This window comes from Oncorhynchus nerka, linkage group LG25 (assembly GCF_034236695.1).
Source record: "Oncorhynchus nerka isolate Pitt River linkage group LG25, Oner_Uvic_2.0, whole genome shotgun sequence".
NCBI classification, from domain to species: Eukaryota; Metazoa; Chordata; class Actinopteri; order Salmoniformes; family Salmonidae; genus Oncorhynchus; species Oncorhynchus nerka.
In genome coordinates, this window is record NC_088420.1 from 48,323,890 (window position 1) to 48,347,137 (window position 23,248).

At 43.8% G+C, this 23,248-nt stretch overlaps 1 protein-coding gene across 16 annotated transcripts; it reads left to right on the plus strand.

Moving 5' to 3' along the window:
• Positions 1 to 452: 452 nt before the first annotated feature.
• Positions 453 to 18,288, plus strand: cnot1 (CCR4-NOT transcription complex, subunit 1). 16 transcript variants are annotated; one of them, XM_065009824.1, is made up of 48 exons: positions 453 to 582; positions 2,287 to 2,575; positions 2,880 to 2,987; positions 3,268 to 3,360; positions 3,541 to 3,609; positions 3,710 to 3,764; positions 3,910 to 4,113; positions 4,228 to 4,396; positions 4,532 to 4,658; positions 4,764 to 4,874; positions 4,960 to 5,130; positions 5,236 to 5,363; positions 5,479 to 5,839; positions 5,957 to 6,088; positions 6,189 to 6,340; positions 6,546 to 6,717; positions 6,833 to 7,040; positions 7,134 to 7,262; positions 7,723 to 7,847; positions 7,956 to 8,242; positions 8,334 to 8,411; positions 8,569 to 8,809; positions 9,222 to 9,362; positions 9,471 to 9,650; positions 9,755 to 9,871; positions 10,017 to 10,127; positions 10,743 to 10,820; positions 10,912 to 11,089; positions 11,393 to 11,544; positions 11,635 to 11,931; positions 12,030 to 12,170; positions 12,287 to 12,391; positions 12,525 to 12,644; positions 12,781 to 12,975; positions 13,084 to 13,226; positions 13,343 to 13,451; positions 13,613 to 13,782; positions 14,031 to 14,262; positions 14,599 to 14,847; positions 15,062 to 15,225; positions 15,436 to 15,553; positions 15,656 to 15,757; positions 15,853 to 16,026; positions 16,123 to 16,272; positions 16,547 to 16,727; positions 16,806 to 16,938; positions 17,058 to 17,192; positions 17,402 to 18,288. In XM_065009824.1, the coding sequence occupies exons 2-48, from the start codon at positions 2,474 to 2,476 to the stop codon at positions 17,478 to 17,480; spliced, it is 7,176 nt and encodes a 2,391-aa protein (XP_064865896.1). In that variant the 5' UTR covers positions 453 to 582; positions 2,287 to 2,473; the 3' UTR covers positions 17,481 to 18,288. The 16 variants fall into 16 exon arrangements, with proteins under 16 accessions (XP_064865896.1, XP_064865897.1, XP_064865887.1 ...); XM_065009825.1 differs by having other exon boundaries at positions 5,957 to 6,079; positions 6,546 to 6,696; positions 6,833 to 7,031; XM_065009815.1 differs by having other exon boundaries at positions 454 to 582; positions 8,334 to 8,412; positions 8,579 to 8,809; positions 10,912 to 11,125; positions 16,123 to 16,335.
• The last annotated feature ends 4,960 nt before the right edge of the window (positions 18,289 to 23,248 follow it).

Genomic DNA, 23,248 nt, shown 5'->3' on the forward strand with positions numbered 1-23,248 from the left:
ATTAATGTACTTCTGGTGTACCAAAACGCAATAAGCTGTTGGTGTGATCAAGGCATAAGTCACAGAAAATAGATTTTGTGGTGGCAGCTGCAGAGAAGTACCTGGGGGTACAAGATTTTACTTCAGAAGAGTTACAGGATGTGTTGAGTGGTAGTGTCCGTCCTCTCAAGTCAGTGGCCTGGAGTAGGATCAGATAGGTTTAAAGTAGTGGAATATGTTGTTGGGTTTTAATAATGAGTGTAGGGTGATTTAAAAAATATATACATTTTTTCTCGTTTCCCCTTTTTCCATTTTGTATGACAAAGTGTAATGGGTTTTACTATAGTTCAGTTGGGGGCGGTAATGCAACATATTGGATGTTGTTAAACTCCACCGAAGAAGAAGAAGAACAACACAATGGCGTCGCGAGCCCGGGCTCGAGCACTAAAGTGCAGACTGCACTGTGTGCGCGCGGAGATGACAGTCGCCATTTTATTTTGAAAAATTTAACCGAACTGGAAGGAGAGCAACCCTTTTAATTAATCAAGTTTGGGCGCAGAAACCAAAAGGAATGAACATAACAAATACATTTTAGAAACCATGGTAAGTTTAATATGTGTTTTTTAACAATCGTGGATATTTATTCAAATTAAGACATTAGTAAGATAGCAATTGTGCAACTAGCCGTTAGGCGTCATAGCTAACTACTGTAACGTTCGCTAAGAAAATAAAAACTGGCTAGCTTTGGCTGAAGCTAACGTTAGCTATGTTTTATGGTCCCATGTCAAAAAGCAGAGTTGGTTTTCTAGTGAAAATGTCCAGTCATATTTAATTTAGCTAACGTTAACGGTAATTATTTCTATCCCGTAGATGGTGCACATTGACAACGACATGTTCACGCCAACGTCTGATCTAGCTAACTACTAGTAACGTTAGTGTATCCTTGCTAGTACTATAGCTAGTTAACGTTAGCGCTACCTAGCCATACATGGCTAGGTCATGTACCTAGCCAGTTAGCTAACGGTAGCTACATTTAGCTAATTAGTTAGCTAGGCATTGAGTTAACGTAACGAACTACTCAGTAATACTAGTAACTTAGTACTGTAACTATATATTTTATTGACTATTTTCATGGACAATAGCATAATCGCTCGCTACTAAATTGATCAGTGAGCTAACGTTAGGTTTTACTGTATATAATTGTTGGATTTGCAGCGGTACCAGATATTAACCAGCCAGCTACAGAAAACAGCCTAACATTACGGCCTTCTGAGAGTTAACGTTACTGTCTGTAGCCTGGCTGACGTTGGTCATATCTAGCTAAGTTAGCTGCAAAATGTGCTTAGCTACCGTTAGTTGGCTAGCTCTTTGTCTCAGTGGGTAAGTTAGCTTGTTACTGTCAGATGGTTAACGTTAACAAATTATACTTGCTAGTGTGTGGTCAGGTCAATTCTGCAGTTAGCAATCATGGCTAACGTGAATGTTGGTATTATTAGTTAACGTGAGCCAAGTTATGTTGCCCAAGATAGCTAGCGGTAACGTTATGTTAGATAACGTTAACTGGCAAAAATAAGGTTAACCCGGCTACGTGGACGGTTACGGGGGAAAAATGTTTTTAGATTACACACACGCAAGCTACTGTTAATTTAGCTAGCTAGTTGCCGTTAGTATTGTCTCGCTAAGCTATAGTAGCTGACTATTTGCATTATTGCTAGGACACTGAAAACACATCTAACGTTTGTAATTACTATAACTAGCATTAGCTAGCCAAATAAAGTAAACAAATTCACAACGACTTTAGCTTGTTTATTCATTGATTAACCATGTGTTGCCAGTGTAGAACACAAAGATAGTTAATCATCCGCATAAATATCAGCTCACACGATGCTGATTGAACTGGGAGTAGTGGGTGTGCAGAAGTCAAGGCCCGACTCTCGTGACACTGATACTAGAGCGACGTTGGGAAAGAGTTTTGGCGAACATTTATCATTTGTTTGTGCAAACTGTCATGGTGACTTTCTTACCTGTCAGTTTAAAGGTAGCTAGCTATGTTTCTGTTTTGTTTAGTGTTGCGCAGGCGTATGAATCAGGATTACTCCAGGTGAGTAGTAGGCCCAACGGGGTTTATTACCCATGGCAGTTGTACGTCGTTATGCGCTTTTGGTATTTACAAACCCAGTTGATCATATAAGTGTTGTATTTGCTCCATTATTTTGGAATACTTTACCACACGGTTTATATATATATGTAGAACTGTATTGCAGATTGCAGCTGTATTAACTACTTTTCTCTCTTGGCTATTTTCAGATGCTGAACTTGATTTTGCACTGAGGGACTTTACCTTGTATCAAGATCCATTGACAGAAGAAGCTTGTTTTAAAACAGACATTTCACACCTGGGGGGGGGCAGAAGTATCTTATCACTGAAGTGACTAAAGGGGAATAATGGTGATTTTGCGCCGGGCACGGCCGCCTGCTTCCGCCCCAACCAGCAATGAATCTTGACTCGCTCTCGCTGGCTTTGTCTCAAATCAGCTACCTGGTGGACAATTTAACAAAGAAAAACTACAGAGCCAGCCAGCAGGAAATACAGCATGTGAGTAGCATGTAGTATTATGCTCACAAATTGTCATTTTCTTTTGTTGTATTTCCTGTTTTGTAGTTGGGACACTACAAAACAGTACACATTTTTCACAAATTTGGAGCGTTGCAGGGCTATAGCTAAGTAGATTTGATGTAGATAGACACATTTTTATTTGATATCACATTTCAGAAATGATTGTAAAACAAATATGATTCTGTGGTTCAGAATTGCATTAGGTCTGAGTTATCTTGTCAATAATATTTTGGCAGTGCCAGCCAACCTGTTCTTTTGGTGAATGCGTTTTCTGTCCCAACAGATTGTGAATCGTCACGGCCCTGAGGCGGACAGGCATTTATTACGCTGTCTCTTCTCCCATGTGGATTTCAGTGGTGATGGTAAAAGCAGTGGCAAAGATTTTCATCAGGTAATTTTTGATTAGTAACACTTATTATACCAGTGGCTAGACTTCAACTGATTTAGCTCTGAGGATTAATGGTCTCTTATGAACCGGAAAATGCTTAGATATCACAGCTCTAGGAATATGTGAACTCTGAACGCACCACTGTGTAGGTTTCCTAATCGTCATTGATATTGTCAGTTTGTCTTCCCTTATTGTTTTAGAAATTGACTCTGCATTCCTATTTTGTCCTTAACCTATTTTATGTTCCCTCTCACCTTTGTTTGTCCACTTGCCCGTGATACAGTTTCTGATCCAGGAGTGTGTTTCACTGATTTCAAAGCCTAATTTTATTTCAACACTTTGCTACGCCATCGACAATCCTTTGCACTACCAGAAGGTAGGAGGCATATGTGCTTATTTTCTCACTCACCTTTGTAAAAGATTTCTGCAAATCAAAGACAGTGTACATTTTCTGCAGTGATGGAGTGGGTCCAAGTTATGCCTTGCTTCATGTCTCAAAATTACTGTCTGCGTCAGAATAACTGTTGAATGTTTTCTCAACCTTTATCATTTTCAGAGTTTGAAGCCGTCGGCCCACTTGTTCACTCAGTTGAGTAAAGTTCTCAAGCTAAGCAAGGTTCAAGAAGTAAGTATTTATGTTCTAGAGAATTAAGTCTGTATGGAAACGTATGTTATCAGATAAAAACATTTATTGCAGTAAAAAATAATCTTGTCTTTCCCCCAAGGTGATATTTGGCCTTGCTTTGCTCAATTCGTGCAACGCAGACCTTCGTGGTTTTGGTAAATTTTTATATTTCATATTTTGACTATACCAGCTGACTTGAAAACGTGCAATGTTTTATCTGTGTGTTGGGGGCTCAAGTTATTCTGTAATTACGGTATGTAAGCAAGTATTTCTTTAAAATCTTTTCCCATCTGTTTTTAGCCGCGCAGTTCGTCAAACAAAAGCTCCCTGATCTCCTCCGCTCGTACGTGGACGCTGACCTTGGCGTTAACCAGGAAGGTGGCTTCCAAGATATTGCCATAGAGGTACTGCACCTGCTCCTCTCCCATCTTCTGTTTGGCCAGAAGGGAGCCAGTGGCGTCGGGCAAGAGCAGATTGACGCTTTCCTCAAGACACTGTGCAGAGGTGAGGGGCGTGCTACTTGACGGAAAATGTAAATTATTTCCAGAGGTAATATACTCTTCCTTCATTCACAACATTGTTGCCCTATCAGTTAAACGCTGTCTGTGTATGTTTCAGATTTCCCGCAGGCGCGCTGCCCTGTGGTGCTTGCACCGCTGCTGTACCCTGAAAAACGGGACATTCTGATGGACAGGATTCTGCCAGACTCGGGAGAGTTAGCCAAGACCATGATGGAGAGTTCTCTTGCAGAGTTCATGCAGGAAGTTGGCTATGGCTTTTGTGCAAGGTGATTATTTAGTAACTGAAATTCCCATTACAAATTCAATTTATTGAGTCCTTTTTGGTGTCATACATGACCACCACAACAGAAGGAATTGAATGACCGTTACCCCTGTTAATGAACCGTTTTGCTCTTTCTCAGCCTTGATGAATGCCGCAACATAATTCTGCAGTATGGGGTACGAGAGGTTACTGCCAGCCAGGTGGCCAGGGTCCTGGGGATGATGGCTCGTACCCACTCTGGCTTGTCTGATGGAATACCCCTACAGGTGAGGGTTGACCTGATAGTAACTTAATAAACCTTCTCAAAGCTCTAAAAAGAATCCTGTAACTGTTTTCTTTATATACTAATGCATTCTTTACATCTTCCTCAGTCCATCTCTGCTCCCGGCAGTGGCATTTGGAGTGATGGAAAGGACAAAAGTGATGGTTCTCAGGCCCACACTTGGAATGTAGAAGTTCTGATTGACGTGGTCAAGGAAGTTGTAAGTTATAGTGGAATTACTTGATATTCCCCTTCAGTTGGCCATTCTTATACTTTGTACATAACATTTCCTTTTTATATTTAAGAACCCCAATCTGAACTTCAAAGAGGTGACCTACGAGCTCGATCACCCTGGCTTTATGATCCGGGACAGTAAGGGACTTCAGATGGTGGTGTATGGGATCCAGAGGGGCCTGGGTATGGAGGTGTTCCCTGTCGACCTCATCTACCGGCCCTGGAAGCATGCTGAGGGACAGGTAAGGAAGAGGGGATCATTGTTGTGTAAAAATGACCACACACTTGTCCTACCGCTGGACTTCCTCCTCAGCCCTCCTGACCTTTCTCACTCCCCTCCTTTCCAGCTGTCATTCATTCAGCACTCCCTCATGAGCCCAGATGTGTTCTGCTTCGCTGACTACCCCTGCCACACCGTAGCCATCGACATACTGAAGGCGCCACCCGAGGACGATAACAGGGAGATAGCCACCTGGTGCGGAAACGCAGCCCTCCTGACCGCCACAGTTCCAGATACTCCTTTACATGAATTATTAGTCAAATGTCATGCCATTTCTGATGGTCTTTGTTTGTGATTTTTCGCCGCACAGGAAGAGCCTGGACCTGGTGGAGAGCCTCCTGCGCCTCTCTGAGGTGGGCCAGTACGAGCAGGTGAAGCAGCTCTTCAGTTTCCCCATCAAACACTGTCCTGACATGCTGGTGCTGGCGCTGCTGCAGATCAGCACCTCCTGGCACACCCTGCGCCACGAGCTCATCTCCACCCTCATGCCCATCTTCCTGGGCAACCACCCCAACTCTGCCATCATCTTGCACTACGCGTGGCACGGACAGGGCCAGTCCCCCTCTATCCGCCAGCTGATCATGCACTCGATGGCAGAGTGGTACATGAGAGGAGAGCAGTACGACCAGGCCAAGCTGTCCCGCATCCTGGATGTGGCCCAGGACTTGAAGGTAGATATCAGGGCTGCTCTTAAGGAAATATAATGACAACTTTGATATAGTTTTGTACAAGGCCACGTTGCAAACTTTTTATGTTGCAAAATCCAAACTGTTCCTCTTGTTTTTCAGTCTCTTTCAATGCTGCTAAATGGTACTCCATTTGCCTTTGTTATTGACCTTGCTGCACTTGCCTCTCGCCGTGAATACCTCAAACTTGACAAATGGCTGACTGACAAAATCCGAGAGCACGGGGTGGGTGGCGTGAGTTGAGCCTTTAATTTACAACAATTATACATGCACATTGCTACAAAAGTTACTTGTATATAGTGTATGACAGTTATTTACCTGTTTGCCGTTCTAGGAGCCCTTCATCCAGGCATGTGTAACGTTCCTGAAGAGGCGCTGTCCCTCTATTATGGGTGGTTTGGCCCCAGAGAAGGACCAGCCCAAAAGCGCCCAGCTCCCCCCGGAAACGATGGCTACCATGCTGGGCTGTCTGCAGTCCTGTGCTGGGTGAGTTTTCCGTGTTTCCATCAGAGGTTGAGTCATTAGACCTATGATCACATTTGTGACCGGTATGCTCCCTATCATTACTTCAATCATATTAAATGGTTGTGCCAAAAGGTCTAGGTTCCATAATATAACATGAACTTGAAATTAATTATCTTTCTAAATATGAAACAAGGTCATATAGTTAAATAATTTATGTATTTTTCAGGAGTGTGTCTCAAGAGCTCTCTGAGACTATCTTGACCATGGTTGCCAACTGTAGCAACGTCATGAACAAAGCCCGCCAGCCACCACCGGGGGTCATGCCAAAGGGACGTGCTCCCAGCACCAGCAGCCTAGACGCCATTTCCCCTGTGCAGGTATCGGTGTCTCCTCTCCAGGTGAAGGGCATTGCATCTATGTTCTCTAACACTGTTATTGGGTAATGTGTATCGGCTAGAAACATTGTACTTTCATCATCCCCTGAATTTACAGTTGTTCCATTCTGTGTTCTAGATGGATCCCCTGACAGCCATGGGCTCACTGAACCTGAGCAGCTCTGCCACCTCTCACACACAGAGCATGCAGGGCTTCCCTACCCCGCTGGGCTCTGCCTTCAGCAACCCCCAGTCCCCAGCTAAGGCCTTCCCTCCACTGTCCAACCCCAACCCCAGCACACCGTTTGGGGGGATTGGAAGCCTCTCTTCACAGCTAGGTAACACAGGTATGAGTAGAGAAACTGCCATAGAGATAATTTCATAGTGTTTTGATTACAATATAATGGAGGACTACACCTGTGTGTTTTTCTTTTGTCTAGGTCCGCTGGGATCAGGCATTGGTTCTGGTCTTGGAATGCCAGCGGTGAGCAGCGATCCGTTTGGGACGAGGAAGATGAGCACACCGGGCCTGAATCCAACCACCTTTCAGCAGAGTAAGATGAAGGCCTGTAAGTGGTGGTGGTGTGACTGAGTGTGCTAGGCGCCTCAACTGTATTTCCTCCCAAAACGTTCTCTTAATATCTCCTAATGGGCTCTTGAAGTAGTGGTTTTACTGGAGTTAATTACAAATGCTTTAACATTTCTCATCTAAAAACATTGAGTACAATCTGGGAAGAAAAACAGTGTCTTTCACACATTGAATCAGAGGAAATACAGGTCAGTCTTCCATTAAACACAAATTGGCAAATTCCTATGCTCCTAATTGACAGGAATGGATTTGGATTTTTGGTACAATCCTTGTACATATGTGTTTTTGTGTGGTGTTTATTGGATTGATAGTGAAAAATGTCCTAAGCTTGTTTTGAATGACTTGGAAAATGTTTTATTTGCTGTGATTGAAACTACTATTGAAATAGTTACAAAGGGTTTTCTATGGCAGTGTTTGATTTAGTCTGACCTTTTTCCCAGCTGATTTATCTCAGGTGTGGCCCGAGGCTAACCAGCACTTTAGTAAGGAGATTGACGATGAGGCTAACAGTTACTTCCAGCGCATCTACAACCACCCTCCGCACCCCACCATGTCTGTGGATGAGGTGAGTCCCTGAGTAAAATAGTCTGCAGTTGTTTCAGGCACTGACCCAGTGATGGTGTTTATCCTCAAGCTGACAGCTGTTTAAGCCATGGTGCCCCTCTCTTTGCAGGTGCTGGAGATGTTGCAGAGGTTCAAGGACTCCACCATCAAGCGAGAGCGGGAGGTCTTTAACTGTATGCTGAGGAACTTGTTTGAGGAGTACCGCTTCTTCCCCCAGTACCCCGACAAGGAGCTGCACATCACCGCCTGCCTGTTCGGGGGGATCATCGAGAAGGGTCTTGTCACCTACATGGCCCTTGGACTGGCCCTCAGATATGTCCTTGAGGCCTTAAGGAAGCCATTTGGATCCAAAATGTATTACTTTGGAATCGCTGCTCTAGATAGATTCAAAAATAGGTATGGACTTGCTGTTGCTATAGAATGTTGTGCATGTATGATTCAAATGATCTGTGATCTGCTGTAAGGGTAATTTGATCTCTCTCTCTAGGCTGAAGGACTATCCCCAATATTGTCAGCACTTGGCCTCGATCGGCCACTTTCTGCAATTCCCCCTCCATTTGCAAGAGGTAATTGGATTTCCTGTGTATTTGTGAGACAATTTGTCGTTCTTCATCTGTACAAGTACCTTGTCTTTTATACTGATCTCCGCACCACCTTAGCCAGAGGTGCGGATCCTACTTCACGATAAATAAGTCTCTCGCTCTGGCACTTTCGAATATCCTGTGCGTGCAGTATATCGAGTATGGCCAACAGTCACGGGATCCTCCAGTGAAGATGCAAGGATCAATCACCACCCCTGGAAGCCTGGCGTTGGCTCAAGCTCAGGCCCAGTCTCAGCCTCCCAAAGCCCCCCAGCCTGGACAGCCCAGCACCCTGGTCACCACAGCTACCGCCACCACCACTGTCGCCAAAACCACTACCATCACCCGACCTACCCCTGGCAGCTTCAAGAAGGATGTGCCGGTGAGTACCTGAGACAATTGTACCATATATGCCTATGCTTTTAGCTGGCCATGTGAAATGACGCCAGCGACCTAGTGCTTCAGTGTTTGTTTACTGCGTTGCTATAGTTTCATTGTCAATGGCAACACTAAACAGTTCCATGAGGTTTCTCTAATTTTTACAACGATATGCCGCTCATTTTTGTGTGCACGCTTGCGTTTCAAGCAAATGGGGCAGGTCTAAGAGAATGAGAATCTGTTTCTAATGCGGTTATTGAAGAAATAATTAATATACTGTGATTGTTTGGCAAGAATGCACTAAGTAATAATTTTATGAGAATTTGAGGTAGTGTAAAATTATGATTTCCAAAGTGGAGGTTAGTAGATTGTAAAGCATTTTGTTCTGAGTGTATATTCTAATCTATTAATTTCAGCCTTCCATCAACACCACAAACATTGACACTCTGCTAGTAGCAACAGACCAAACTGAGAGGATTGTGGAACCACCAGAGAATGTTCAAGAGAAAATTGCTTTCATCTTCAATAACTTGTCACAATCCAACATGACACAGAAGGTAGAGATACATTTTTGTTTGCTTACTGTATTAAACATCTTGGTTTTGGTCCACTTAAATACATTTCTGTAATTTTACAAATACTTGTCTTTTCATCCAACTCCCAAGGTCGAGGAGTTAAAGGAAACTGTGAAAGAGGAGTTTATGCCCTGGGTTTCCCAGTATCTGGTCATGAAGAGGGTCAGCATCGAGCCCAACTTCCACAGCCTATATTCCAACTTTCTAGACACCCTGAAGAACCCTGAGTTTGTCAAAATGGTCCTGAATGAAACTTACAGAAACATCAAGGTGTGTGATTATTCACTTAAACAACATTTATGGAAAATGTGTAAACTCATATCACGTTTAAGAGAGCTACTTTAACACTAGCCTTTTCTCTCTCCATGTGTCAGGTTCTCCTTACCTCTGATAAGGCAGCTGCAAACTTCTCTGATCGATCCCTACTGAAGAATTTGGGCCACTGGCTTGGCATGATCACTCTGGCTAAAAACAAGCCCATCCTGTACACGGTGAGTACATTTCCTCACTTTCAAATGTTGGCCTGTATAGAACTTTCCATTTGTTTTCCTCCCAACAAATAACCAAACGCTTGTAACTGTGCCCCTAGATGGTATTTTGTTGTTTATCCTGCCTTTTTTGTAAAACTTTTTTTAGGATTTGGAGGTGAAATCCCTCTTGTTGGAAGCCTATGTCAAGGGGCAGCAGGAGCTACTCTATGTGGTCCCGTTTGTTGCCAAAGTCCTGGAATCCAGTTTGCGTAGCGTGGTAAGACCACATCTCACAAGCATTTTCAAATGTATCAATAGGTATCTGAATTCACATTTTAATTTCTAGGGAACAACTTTAGCAATGTTATCAAAGTGATAATGACAAAGTGAGCTTAGGCCCAACACAGACAAAGCCAGCCCCGGCAGGCATGACCTACAGGAATAGCGAGACAGCCAATCCAACAGACAATATGGTTGGGTCTGGAGTTGAACTAGGTACTAGTTTTTCCTGGTCATGTCCCATGGTCAAGAGAAACTATGGGCCCTAAGACTGACTCAGTCCCATCAGGCAGAGTACCTACCGGAGCTGACAGGGAGCCAGTCCTTCCAGGCAGAATACCTACAGCAGCAGACAGGGAGCCAGCCAGAACTAGATGATGTAGACCATTATAGGCAGTATTATAGCCCATCTCCAGAAGAAGCAAAGAGGCGCAAAGTATGTGTGCTATTTTTGCTCCATAAAAATAATATTTGGTTAAACGTGGTTTTGGACCAAATAGCTCTCTGGGTACATTATTTATGCCCACTGGAATTATGTATTTGCACACTTTTTTTTCCTTCTCTGTTATACCTTATTTCATTGTTTTTAAGAGCAGGTTAAATGTTTTCTCAGATCTTCCGACCTCAGAATCCCTGGACCATGGCCATCATGAATGTTCTGGCAGAGTTGCATACGGAACATGATCTAAAGGTCCTGGAACCCTTTCTCTTTCATCCACCAGCATTGACATGTTTTTACTTTTCACATACTGATTGTCATTGTGCCTCTTTCCCCACTACAGCTGAACTTAAAGTTTGAGATTGAGGTGCTGTGTAAGAACTTATCACTGGACATCAACGACCTGAAGCCTGGCACCCTTCTGAAAGACAAAGACAAGTTGAAGAGTCTGGAGGAGCAGCTCTCTGCACCAAAGAAAGAGGCCAAGCCCCCTGAAGAAATGATCCCTATTGTTAGCACAGGTATCCAGCACTTTCAAACTGGGATGCCTCTTGTCGGTGTGTGGATATCTTTCTATCAATTTTATTTCAAATGTTTGTTTAATCTGAATGTCATCATGTATATTGAAATGTTAATATTTAATCACAATTGTTGAATAATATTTTAGCCCATCTTAAGTTCCATCATTTGAATGTAGAATGACAACCTGGATTTGTAGTGTTTGGCCAAGAACATTTAACCTTTTTTTGTTTTGTTCAAGCCGCTGTGCTTGAGCTCTTTTTCCCCCTGTATTTTAATCACAATAGTGTTTTTGTAACCAACAGGAGACTTTCTTCCATTTGCAGCTGCACCATCCACTCCCGCCCCAACCACCACTTGCTCAGCTACTGGGCCCCCTACCCCGCAGTTTAGCTATCATGACATCAATGTGTACGCCCTTGCAGGGCTAGCCCCTCACATCAATATCAACATCAATGTAAGTAGCACCTTCACTCAAACACCTTGTGACGAATACACATGGTAAGTCTTGAGTTGTGGCGGTACTAACACTCTTCACTCCCTGCAGATCCCCTTGCTTCAAGCCCACCCTCAGCTCAAGCAGTGTGTGAGACAGTCCATTGAGCGGGCTGTGCAAGAGCTTGTCCACCCCGTAGTGGACCGCTCCATCAAGATTGCCATGACCACCTGCGAGCAGATCGTCAGGAAGGACTTTGCTCTGGACTCGGAGGAGTCGCGCATGCGTGTGGCAGCTCATCATATGATGCGCAACCTGACCGCCGGGATGGCCATGATCACCTGCCGGGAGCCCCTGCTCATGAGCATCGCCACCAACCTGAAGAACAGCTTTGCCGCTGCCCTCAGGGTAGTCATCTTCATTCTCTCCCATTTCACATGCACGAAGAGCTATATAAAATATTATTAGTGGTGTTCTTGCTTATAACTGCTCCTGTCCCCCTCCAGGCCCCCACCCCCCAGCAGAGAGAGATGATGGAGGAAGCTGCTGCCAGGGTTGCCCAGGACAACTGTGAGCTGGCCTGCTGCTTCATCCAGAAGACTGCAGTGGAGAAGGCTGGCCCAGAGATGGACAAGAGGCTGGCGACGGTGAGTTTAGTTATAGGCATGTTTGTGTTCTCACTGGGATGCTACTCTTGTCTGTATACTGTCCAGTACTTTATCTAATGGCTGACTGTTGTACCTGTACCCTTCCTCTCCTGTAGGAGTTTGAGCTGAGGAAGCATGCCCGTCAGGAGGGCCGTCGCTACTGTGACCCCGTTGTGCTGACCTACCAGGCTGAGCGCATGCCAGAGCAGATCAGACTCAAGGTGAGCACTCCATTGGTTTCTTTCCTAGTATTGGTATAGTCGGACATGAATTTAAAAATATATATTTCATGAATGGGATATCAAACATTGCTTTTGCATCTGGACTATTTACTGAGTGATATTTCTGACACAGGTTGGAGGCGTAGACCCCAAACAGCTGGCGGTGTATGAGGAGTTTGCCCGGAATGTTCCAGGCTTCCTACCCAGCAACGACCTGTCTCAGCCCACAGGATTCCTTGCCCAGCCCATGAAGGTAAGGCTCTTTGGCCCTGGAAGAGAACTCACCAATATTGCATTTGCTGCTATCTTGACATAACCCAACCTTATTTTAAGGTTAAGGACGTTACTCAAGTACCATATGAATGTATCTCTCCTGTGTTTTATTACAGCAACAGGCATGGGCCACGGACGACGTGGCTCAGATCTATGACAAGTGCATGGCAGACCTGGAGCAGCACCTCCACGCCATCCCTCCAGCGCTGGCCATGAACCCTCAGACCCAGGCTTTGCGCAGCCTATTGGAGGCTGTGGCCCTAGCCAGGAACTCCCGGGACGGCATCGCCGCTCTGGGGCTGCTGCAGAAGGTCAGGGACTAGTTCTCACACAGCCACATTGGAAATGCATGCATGCATAGACAAGTAGCTTAGGTCTCAGTAGAAAAGCTTTTCTACTAACTGTCTCTCTCGCTCCAGGCTGTGGAGGGTCTGCTGGATGCTACCAGTGGTGCCGATGCCGACTTGCTTCTGCGGTACAGGGAGTGCCACCTGCTGGTGCTCAAAGCCCTCCAGGACGGCCGGGCATATGGGCCACTGTGGTGCAACAAGCAGATTACCAGGTTGGTATCCCCCATAAAACCAACTCATGGGAATCTTTTTGGCTTTAATGGGGATGGAAAACTAAATCAACTCATCGATTTTTGTTAACTTTTGGGGTATGTTTGATCTGTTCCAGGTGCCTGATTGAGTGCCGTGATGAGTACAAGTACAACGTGGAGGCTGTGGAGCTGCTGATCAGAAACCACCTGGTCAACATGCAGCAGTACGACCTGCACCTGGCACAGGTAAACACCACTACACACACCTTTATTAAGGGTTGCGATGTTTGTTTTCGGGTGCACAACTCAATCTGAATAGTCCGTCTCAATTCTATAAAACTGTGTAATGGGCTTAGTGTGTTTTGTACCTGTGTGTCAGTGTCTTACAACCATGTGTTTCTGTCTAGTCTATGGAGAATGGGCTGCACTACATGGCGGTGGCATTTGCCATGCAGCTGGTGAAGCTGCTGTTGGTGGATGAACGCAGTGTGAGCCACATTACCGAGGCAGACTTGTTCCACACTATCGAGACTCTGATGCGAACCAGCGCCCACTCCAGGGCCAACGCACCTGAGGGGTAAGTCCTTTTCTGTCCGAATAATATTTTTTTTTGTCTGGGTCGTGTTCTTTAGTGCACACTCTAGCAAAACCTTTTGAAATGGAAAACTAAAATGGGCGTTTCTTAATGGACTAGTTCAGTTAGTCCCGTGCTGTCTGTCAGTTTTCCATTTTGTGTGTTGTGAATACGACCCTGGAGATGTGTGGTTGGTGTACATACGTTTGTAGCTCTTTCTAACTGATGTATATCTGTCCTTTTACCTCAAGGCTTCCTCAGCTGATGGACGTGGTCCGTTCCAACTACGAGGCCATGATCGACCGGGCCCACGGAGGACCCAACTTTATGATGCACTCTGGCATCTCCCAGGCATCCGAGTACGACGACCCACCGGGCCTGAGGGAGAAGGCTGAGTACCTGCTGAGGGAATGGGTCAACCTGTACCACTCTGCAGCCGCTGGCCGGGACAGCACCAAGGCCTTCTCTGCCTTTGTGGGCCAGGTACAGGACAGCACACACTTGTCTTTATTTTAGTTTCACAGTCTTTGCCTTATGACGACCGCCTGTCTCCTCCAAGCCAGTCAGAGCGCTGTTTGCCTTCACAACACGAGCACAGCTCCAGTTGTGGCCTTGACACAGTGGGGCCTTAGTGCTAGAGCAGTGCACATAGCAGCAACTCCATTTTCTTCCAAACCACTGCACCCAGCAGCAGTGTTATGAGACTGTACATCAATATTCATACTAAGATTATCTTAGTAAAATGTACACAATTTTAACTATTATGGATGACTAGACGTATATGGCCATTCTCACTACTGTACTTACTGTCCTCCCCAGATGCACCAGCAGGGCATTCTGAAGACCGATGACCTGATCACTCGTTTCTTCCGGCTGTGCACGGAGATGTGTGTGGAGATCAGCTACCGCGCCCAGGCCGAGCAGCAGCACAACCCCGCGGCCAGCGCCGCCATCATCAGAGCCAAGTGTTACCATAACCTGGATGCCTTTGTGCGCCTCATCGCCCTGCTGGTCAAGCACTCCGGAGAGGCCACCAACACTGTCACCAAGATCAACCTGCTCAACAAGGTTAATATCAGGAGGCTCCTCACCATGGAGTCTGTAGAATCAGCTCTGCTTTGTAAAGATATCTCGGAAAGACAACCGTACATTTGAAATCAGCAAGCTGACAACGCAATTCATAGTTCTGAGTTTTCTTTTAAAACCCTTCACAGATTTCCGATAAAGGCTCTTGGGAAATTACATTACTGGACTCATCAATGTGTCCCTTGACTGTTCTCAGGTTCTAGGTATTGTGGTTGGAGTGTTGATCCAGGACCATGATGTGAGGCAGACTGAGTTCCAGCAGTTGCCTTACCACCGCATCTTCATCATGCTGTTGCTCGAGCTCAATGCCCCCGAGCACGTGCTGGAGACCATCAACTTCCAGACCCTCACCGCCTTCTGGTAAATGCCTGTTAGAAAAGCCATAGGAGATCCAATGTTTCTTTGTGGAATACAGCATACAATTCTATGATTGGTTTTCACTGGGGGTATTTATCACTGATTGTCAGGATGTCTTAAAGCTCACTTTCCTTAACTGTAAATGTGTGGTGCTCATCTATACTGAGTTGTCTACCTTTTCCATGTTTCTATTTTGTTCTTTTTTTACCACAGCAACACTTTCCACATCCTGAGACCTACCAAAGCCCCTGGCTTTGTTTACGCTTGGCTGGAGTTGATCTCTCACCGTATCTTCATCGCCAGAATGCTGGCGCACACCCCACAGCAGAAGGCAAGGAGAAGTCACTGATGTGTGACAAGACGGTGCCATGTTTGGGTGGATGTGTTTGGTACTGAATAGCAACCATTGACAACCTGTTTTATCTTCTCTTAGGGTTGGCCCATGTATGCCCAACTTCTCATTGATCTGTTCAAGTACCTGGCGCCCTTCCTGAGGAATGTTGAGCTTAACAAACCTATGCAAATCCTCTACAAGGTTTGGAAACGGCTCATAATGTTTCTTTCCCTTGAAACCATTAGTAACATGACTACGACTTGGATTTGACTGAAATGTTTCTCCTCTGACCTCAGGGTACCCTGCGTGTCCTTCTGGTCCTACTGCATGACTTCCCAGAGTTCCTGTGTGACTACCACTACGGCTTCTGCGACGTCATCCCACCCAACTGCATCCAGCTCCGCAACCTGATTCTGAGTGCCTTCCCACGCAACATGAGGCTTCCAGACCCCTTCACTCCCAATCTGAAGGTACAGCCGACGAGAAACCCTAAATTCATTACACTGCAATTTGTTTGGTCTTTTTCTGTAAATGTTTATTACTATTTTTCACTTTTTGTCTACTAGGTTGACATGCTCAGCGAGATCAACATTGCGCCGCGCATCCTCACAAACTTCACCGGAGTGATGCCCTCTCAGTTCAAGAAGGATCTGGACTCGTACCTGAAGACACGCTCCCCCGTCACCTTCCTCTCTGAGCTCCGCAGCAATCTGCAGGTAGGGGGCGCCACTCTGGGTCCCTGGAAGTATTTGCAGCACAACGACACATCTTTAGAACAGGTTAAGTTTTGAGTCTTTGCGCAAATGTTCAAATGTCGATTTGTCTTGCGTTGTATCGGAAGTGTCATTGTACTTGGGTGTTTTCAGTGCGTCTGTCTGTAGATTTAGTTCCAGGCAACTCAATCTGGAAATAAAACGAGTGTCTCCTTCAATTGCAAGTGTTGGGGGTTTTACATGTTGTTCTCCTTTTTACCCTCCAAACCTATTCTAGGTGTCAAATGAGCCAGGCAACCGTTACAATATCCAGCTGATCAACGCTCTGGTGCTGTATGTGGGAACCCAGGCCATCGCACACATCCACAACAAGGGCAGCACCCCCTCCATGAGCACCATCACTCACTCAGCCCACATGGACATCTTCCAGAACCTGGCTGTAGACCTGGACACTGAGGGTAAGATGAGCGCACACACATGCATACAGTTTTCTCTCTTCGTTGTTGTATGGTATTCTCATCATTCTCTGTTCCCAGGGCGTTATCTCTTCCTGAATGCCATTGCCAATCAGCTGCGCTACCCAAACAGCCACACCCATTACTTCAGCTGCACCATGCTGTACCTGTTTGCTGAGGCCAACACTGAGGCAATCCAGGAGCAGATTACCAGGTAAATCTTCTTCTCTACAAAGAACAATTGCATTTGAAGACATTGGAACTACCTACATTTTTATGGATCAGTTTCCTTTCCAAGTGTCTTTGTTAACCGGATTTTGCACCTCTTTGCAGGGTTCTTCTGGAGAGGCTGATTGTGAACCGGCCTCATCCCTGGGGACTGCTCATCACCTTCATTGAGCTCATCAAGAATCCCGCCTTCAAGTTCTGGAGCCACGACTTTGTACACTGTGCCCCGGAGATCGAGAAGTATGTGCTCATTCACTCTCTACCAGAGTTGGCTTTTCACTCAGCTGAGATGACTTCACCTGCAGAGTAGTAGCTGGAGGATAAGCAGTTAGCAGCACGTTGTGTGTTCATGCTCTACTTTAATAAAATCAATATCATACACGTTCTAAGATAAATTGCTGCAATGGAAGGACTTGGATTAAACACCCTCCGCTGTCTCTCTCTCTCAGGTTGTTCCAGTCAGTGGCTCAGTGCTGCATGGGGCAAAAGCAGGCTCAGCAGGTGATGGAGGGCACTGGTGCCAGTTAGTCAGCCAGCCTGCAGGAGAGATAATAGGGCCAAACCCTCCATCCCTGGAACCCACCCCACAGATGCCCCCCTACATTACTGTTAGCACTGGATGAACTGGCAATGCTGATTTTGAAGTTTGACTGCTGCTCATGGATCTAAGAGTTTGTTTTGCCCTGGCTATGGAGAAGTTATTTGGACATGCTGTTTAATATTTTTATGCTTCGATGTAAATATTAAAAGGGAGATGGAGAGCTTGATAGTACGAGCAGATATGTGAATGTAGTGTCCAACAAATGATCTAACGTGTAAAGACGACGTGTACACACACATTCAGTCACTACCAAAGGTCCCTGGCTGTCTCCCTCCTACAGATTTAATTTTTGCATATTTGATGATTGATTTATTTGCATTCAGAGGCTTAAACGGTAGTGGATAAAGAGGGCTGTTTTTTTTATTTTTTATTTGTTGAGTGGGAAAAGAAAAGGCAGTGCACTAGATTCTCTCATGGGTTCACTCCTTTGATCTACTTGGGGTGTGGTGGGGGCAATGGTCTTTCCATTTTAAATAGTGGGTTAGAGGTTCTCCCCGGCACTTGTAAAATTGTGGAAAATTTAAGATGGCGAATTAAATCTTAAAATTTGTACAAAGATCCAAATTGCAGAACAACAAAAGGACCAATACAGCCCATTTTGTAAGGATTTTGAATGTTTTGTAAATGTATTGGTCCGTGTGTATTTTGTAGTCCTTTATAGTTGCCTTTAGTTCTTGCTACTTATTTCCTGTATGTATGCATACTGTAGTTAACGCATTAAACAATTGAACTGCATTTTTGTTTGTTTTCATGCTGATGAGAAATTTCTTTAGAATGTTAGTTCATTTTATTATGTAAAACATAGTACATTAGTAATTACAATACGTAAAAGGATAAGCATTTCACTCCACAGCTGCAGCCTCATCACACTTCAGCTCCACTATGTTGCAGTGCTGTTTCTGTCAGTGTTGCGTTGTCAATGTGAAGTTCTACTACTCCACAGCACATTGTTTTGAGAGCGGAGGAGCATGAATATACAGTACCAGGCAAAAGTTGAGACACCTACTCATAGAAAGTTTTTTATTTTTACTACTTTCTACATTGTAGAATAATAGTGATAAGAGAAACTATGAAATAATGTAACCTAAAAAGTGTTAAACAAATCTAAATATATTTTAGATTCTTCAAAGTAGCCACCTTCTGCCTTGACAGCTTTGCACACCCTGCATTCTCTCAACCAGCTTCATGAGGTAGTCACCTGGAATTTATTTCAATTAACAGGTGTGCTTTGTTAATTTGTGGAATTTATTTCCTTAAGTTGTGTTGTGATAAGGTATGGAGGTATGCAGAAGAAAGAACTATTTAGTAAAAGACCAAGTCCATATTATGGCAAGAACGGCTCAAATAAGCAAAGAGAAATGACAGTCCATTTAAGACATGAAGGTAAGTCAATATGGAAAACGTCAAATGTTCAAGTGCAGTTGCCAAAACCAAGAGCTATGATTGAAATGACTCGTGAGGATGCCACAAGAAAGGAAGCCCCAGAGTTACCTCTGCTGTAGAGGACAAGTTCATTAGTTACCAGCCTCAGAAATCAGCAATATATTGCAGCCCAATTTCTTTTTTCAGAGTTCAAGTAACACACATCTCAACAAACTTTTCAGAGGAAACTGAATCTGTCCTTCATGGTTGAATTGCTGCAATGAAACCACTACCACTGGGTGTGCTTTGCTGGTGACACTGATTTAGTAACAATTCATGACACACTGAACCAACGTGGCTTCTACAGTGATACACCATCCCATCTGGTTTGCGCTTAGGGGGACTATCATTTGTTCGTCAACAGGACAATGACCAAAAACACCAGGCTGTGTAAGGACTATTTGATCAAGAACGAGAGTGATGGAGTGCTGCATCAGATGACCTCCACAATCACCTGACCTCAAACCAATTGAGATGGTTTAGGATGAGTTAGACTGCAGAGTGAAGGAAAAGCAGCCAAAAAGTACTCAGCATATGTGGGAACTCCTTCCAAGACTTTTGGAAAAGCATTCCAAGTGAAGCTGGTTGAGAGAATGGCAAGAGTATCGGTCTTCCTTTCATGTGGCGATCCTCCTGAGAGCCAGTTTTGCAACTGCACTTTCAAAATTCCTGAAATTTTCCAGACTGACTGACCTTCATGTCTAAAAGTAATTGATGGACCTACATTTCTCATAACATGGACTTGGTCTTTTACCAACTATATCCAATGTATACCACCCCTACCTTGTCACAACGCAACTGATTGAAATGGTAAGCATTGAACTACAGAAATTCAGCCCTGGCAAAATATTAATTTAGCCAGTTAAAAGAACTGGGATGTTAGTCCATCTGAGGTCAGATTGAATTGATTAGAGCTTTCTGACAATGTTTCTGGCAATGATTTTATATAAACAAGGAAATATATATACTCCTGAATATTTACAATGGGAAACAATTGGGATACTATAGGAAGAGATGGAGTCCTCCATCAGGGGTCTTCAGAGGCAGATTAATTTAATAATATGAGATCAAGATCAAGAATGTATCTATGATCTTCAATGCATTTGGGAGCGATTGAGATACATTGCCTCGATATAGTAAAATGATCAGTAGATTTTAGGGAAGTTTGTGTTATTTCCTTCGATTAGCCCATTGCCTGGGCCAGGGGTTCCATGGATGATCAAAATAGCAATGGAGAAATCAAATCAAACTTTACCCAATCAAACCTTACCGTGAAATGGTTACTAACAAACCCTTAAACAAGAATGCAGTTCAAGAAAGAGCTAAGAAAATAGTTACCAAATAAACGAATGTAAAACACAATTAAAAGTAACACAGTAATATAACAATACCGATACCGAGTCAATGTGCGGGGGTACAGGTTAGTCGAGGTAATTTGTACATATAGGTAGGGGTAAAGTGACTGCATAGATTAAACAGATTCCAACTGAGAAGACAATAATGACATACACCGTAAGTATGTACTTGCAATTATTCTCGAATGAGCGGCCATTCATGTGCGAAGGATTAGTTTACATACAGTTTAGCCAAACACATTTAAACTCAGTTATTCACAATTCCTGACATTTAATCCAAGTAAAAATTCCCTGTTTTAGGTCAGTTAGGATCACCACTTTATTTTAAGAATGTGAAATGTATAATATCACAGAGAATTATTGATTTCAGCTTTTATTTCTTTCATCACATTCCCAGTGGGTCAGAAGTTTACATGCACTCAATTAGTATTTGGTAGCATTGCCTTTAAATTGTTTAACTTGGATCAAACGTTTCAGGTAGCCTTCCACAAGCTTCCCACATTAAGTTGGGTGAATTTTGGCCCATTCCTCCTGACAGAAGCTGGTGTAACAGAGTCAAGTTTGTAGTTCTGACCACAAATGTTCTATAGGTTTGAGGTCAGGGCTTTGTGATGGCCACTCCAATACCTTGACTTTCTTGTCCTTAAGCCATTTTGCCACAACTTTGGAAGTATGGGGTCATTGTCCATTTGGAAGACCCATTTGCGACCAAACTTTAACTTCCCGACTGATGTCTTGAGATGTTGCTTCAATATATCCACATAATTTTAATTCCTCAAGGAAGCCATCTATTTTGTGAAGTGCACCAGTCCCTCCTGCAGTAAAGCACCCCCACAACATGATGCTGCCACCCCTGTGCTTCACGGTTGGGATGGTGTTCTTTGGCTTGCAAGCCTCCACTTTTTTCCTCCAAACATAATGATGGTAATTATGACCTAACAGTTCTATTTTTGTTTCATCAGACCAGAGGACATTTCTCCAAAAAGTATGGTCTTTGTCCCCATGTGCAAACCGTAGTCTGGCTTTTTTTATGGTGGTTTTGGAGCAGTGGCTTCTTCCTTGCTGAGCGGCCTCTCAGGTTATGTCGATAAAGAAGTCGTTTTACTGTGGATATAGATAATTTTGTAACTGTCTCCTCCAGCATCTTCACAAGGTCCTTTGCTGTTGTTCTGGGATTGATATGCACTTTTCGCACCAAAGTACATTAATCTCTAGGAGATAGAACCTGTCTCTTTCCTGAGCGGTATGATGGCTGCATGGTCCCATGGCGTTTATACTTGCGTACTATTGTTTGTACAGATGAACGTGGTACCTTCAGGCGTTTGGAAATTGCTACCAAGAATGAACCAGACTTGTGGTCTACAATTTTTTTCTGATGTCTTGACTGATTTCTTTTGATTTTCCCATGATGTCAAGCAAAGAGGCACTGAGTTTGAAGGTATGCCTTGAAATACATCCACAGGTACACCTCCAATTGACTCAAATGATGTCAATTAGCCCATCAGAAGCTTCTAAAGCCATGACATAATTTTCTGGAATTTTCCAAGCTGATTAAAGGCACAGTCAATTTACTGCATGTTAACTTCTGACCCACTGGAATTGTGATACGGTGAATTATAAGTGAAATAATCTGTCTGTAAACAATTGTTGGAAAAATGACTTGTCATGCACAAAGTAGATGTCCTAACCGACTTGCCCAAACTATAGTTTGTTAACAAGAAATTTGTGGAGTGGTTGAAAAACGACTCATGACTCCAACCTAAGTGTATGTAAAGTTCTTACTTCAACTGTACATATAAGAATTTGTTCTTAATTGACTTGCCTAGTTAAATAATGGCTGAATAAAAATAGTTTAACTAGGCAAGTCAGTTAAGAACAAATTCTTATTTACAATGATGACCTACACCGGCCAAACCCAGATGACGCTGGGCCCAATGGGACTCCCAATCACGGCCGGTTGTGATACAACCTGGAGTAAATGTTGTAAAAAGTACAGAAAAGTACAAAAAACTACTGATGTAAAAAACTTTAAAGTACTACCTAAAAGTACTTAACACCACTGCAAGTTGCTTTTGTTCACATTGTGAACATAGTCAATGCAATGTAGCTAACAAGTTTCTGCTAGCTAGTTTGTTCTTGACTTAAAAATTGTAATACAATAAGCAGCGGTGTGTAGTCCAGGCCATATGCAACCAAAATCAACTTTATTTGTAATTATTTCAATTCACAAGATAGAATGAACGCACGCGTCAGCCATCGAATTTGAGCCTTGGCAGTTCTTGAGCTTGGACGCTGCCATTGGACGTGACGCAACACAAGCAGAATAGCAGCTTTCATTGATTTCAGAGATGGGTGATGGCAATACCGGACACCCGATGGCTATAGCACAGATAGAACCAGTTGGCGTTTCCACTCACTAATACATATGGTGGTGAGAGGACGCCCAGTGGCTGGCAGTGGGAGAATTAAAAACGTTTCATTTTTTTTAACCTTTATTTAACCAGGTAGGCCAGTTGAGAAAAAGTTCTCATTTACAACTGCGACCTGGCCAAGATAAAGCAAAGCAGTGCGACAAAAACAACAACAGAGTTACACATAGGATAAACCAACGTACAGTTTGTAACACAATACAAAAATCTGTATACAGTGTGTGCAAATGAAGTAAGGAGGTAAGGCAATAAATAGACCAATAGTGTTGAAGTAATTACAATTTAGCAATTTACACTGGAGTGATATATGTGCAGATGAGGATGTGCAAGTAGAAATACTGGTGTGCAAAAGAGCAGAAAAACAAAAACAAATATGGGATGAGGTAGGTAGTTGGTTGGATGGGCTATTTACAGATGGGCTGTGTACAGCTGCAGCGATTGGTAAACTGCTCTGACAGCTAACGTTTAAAGTTAGTGAGGGAGATATGT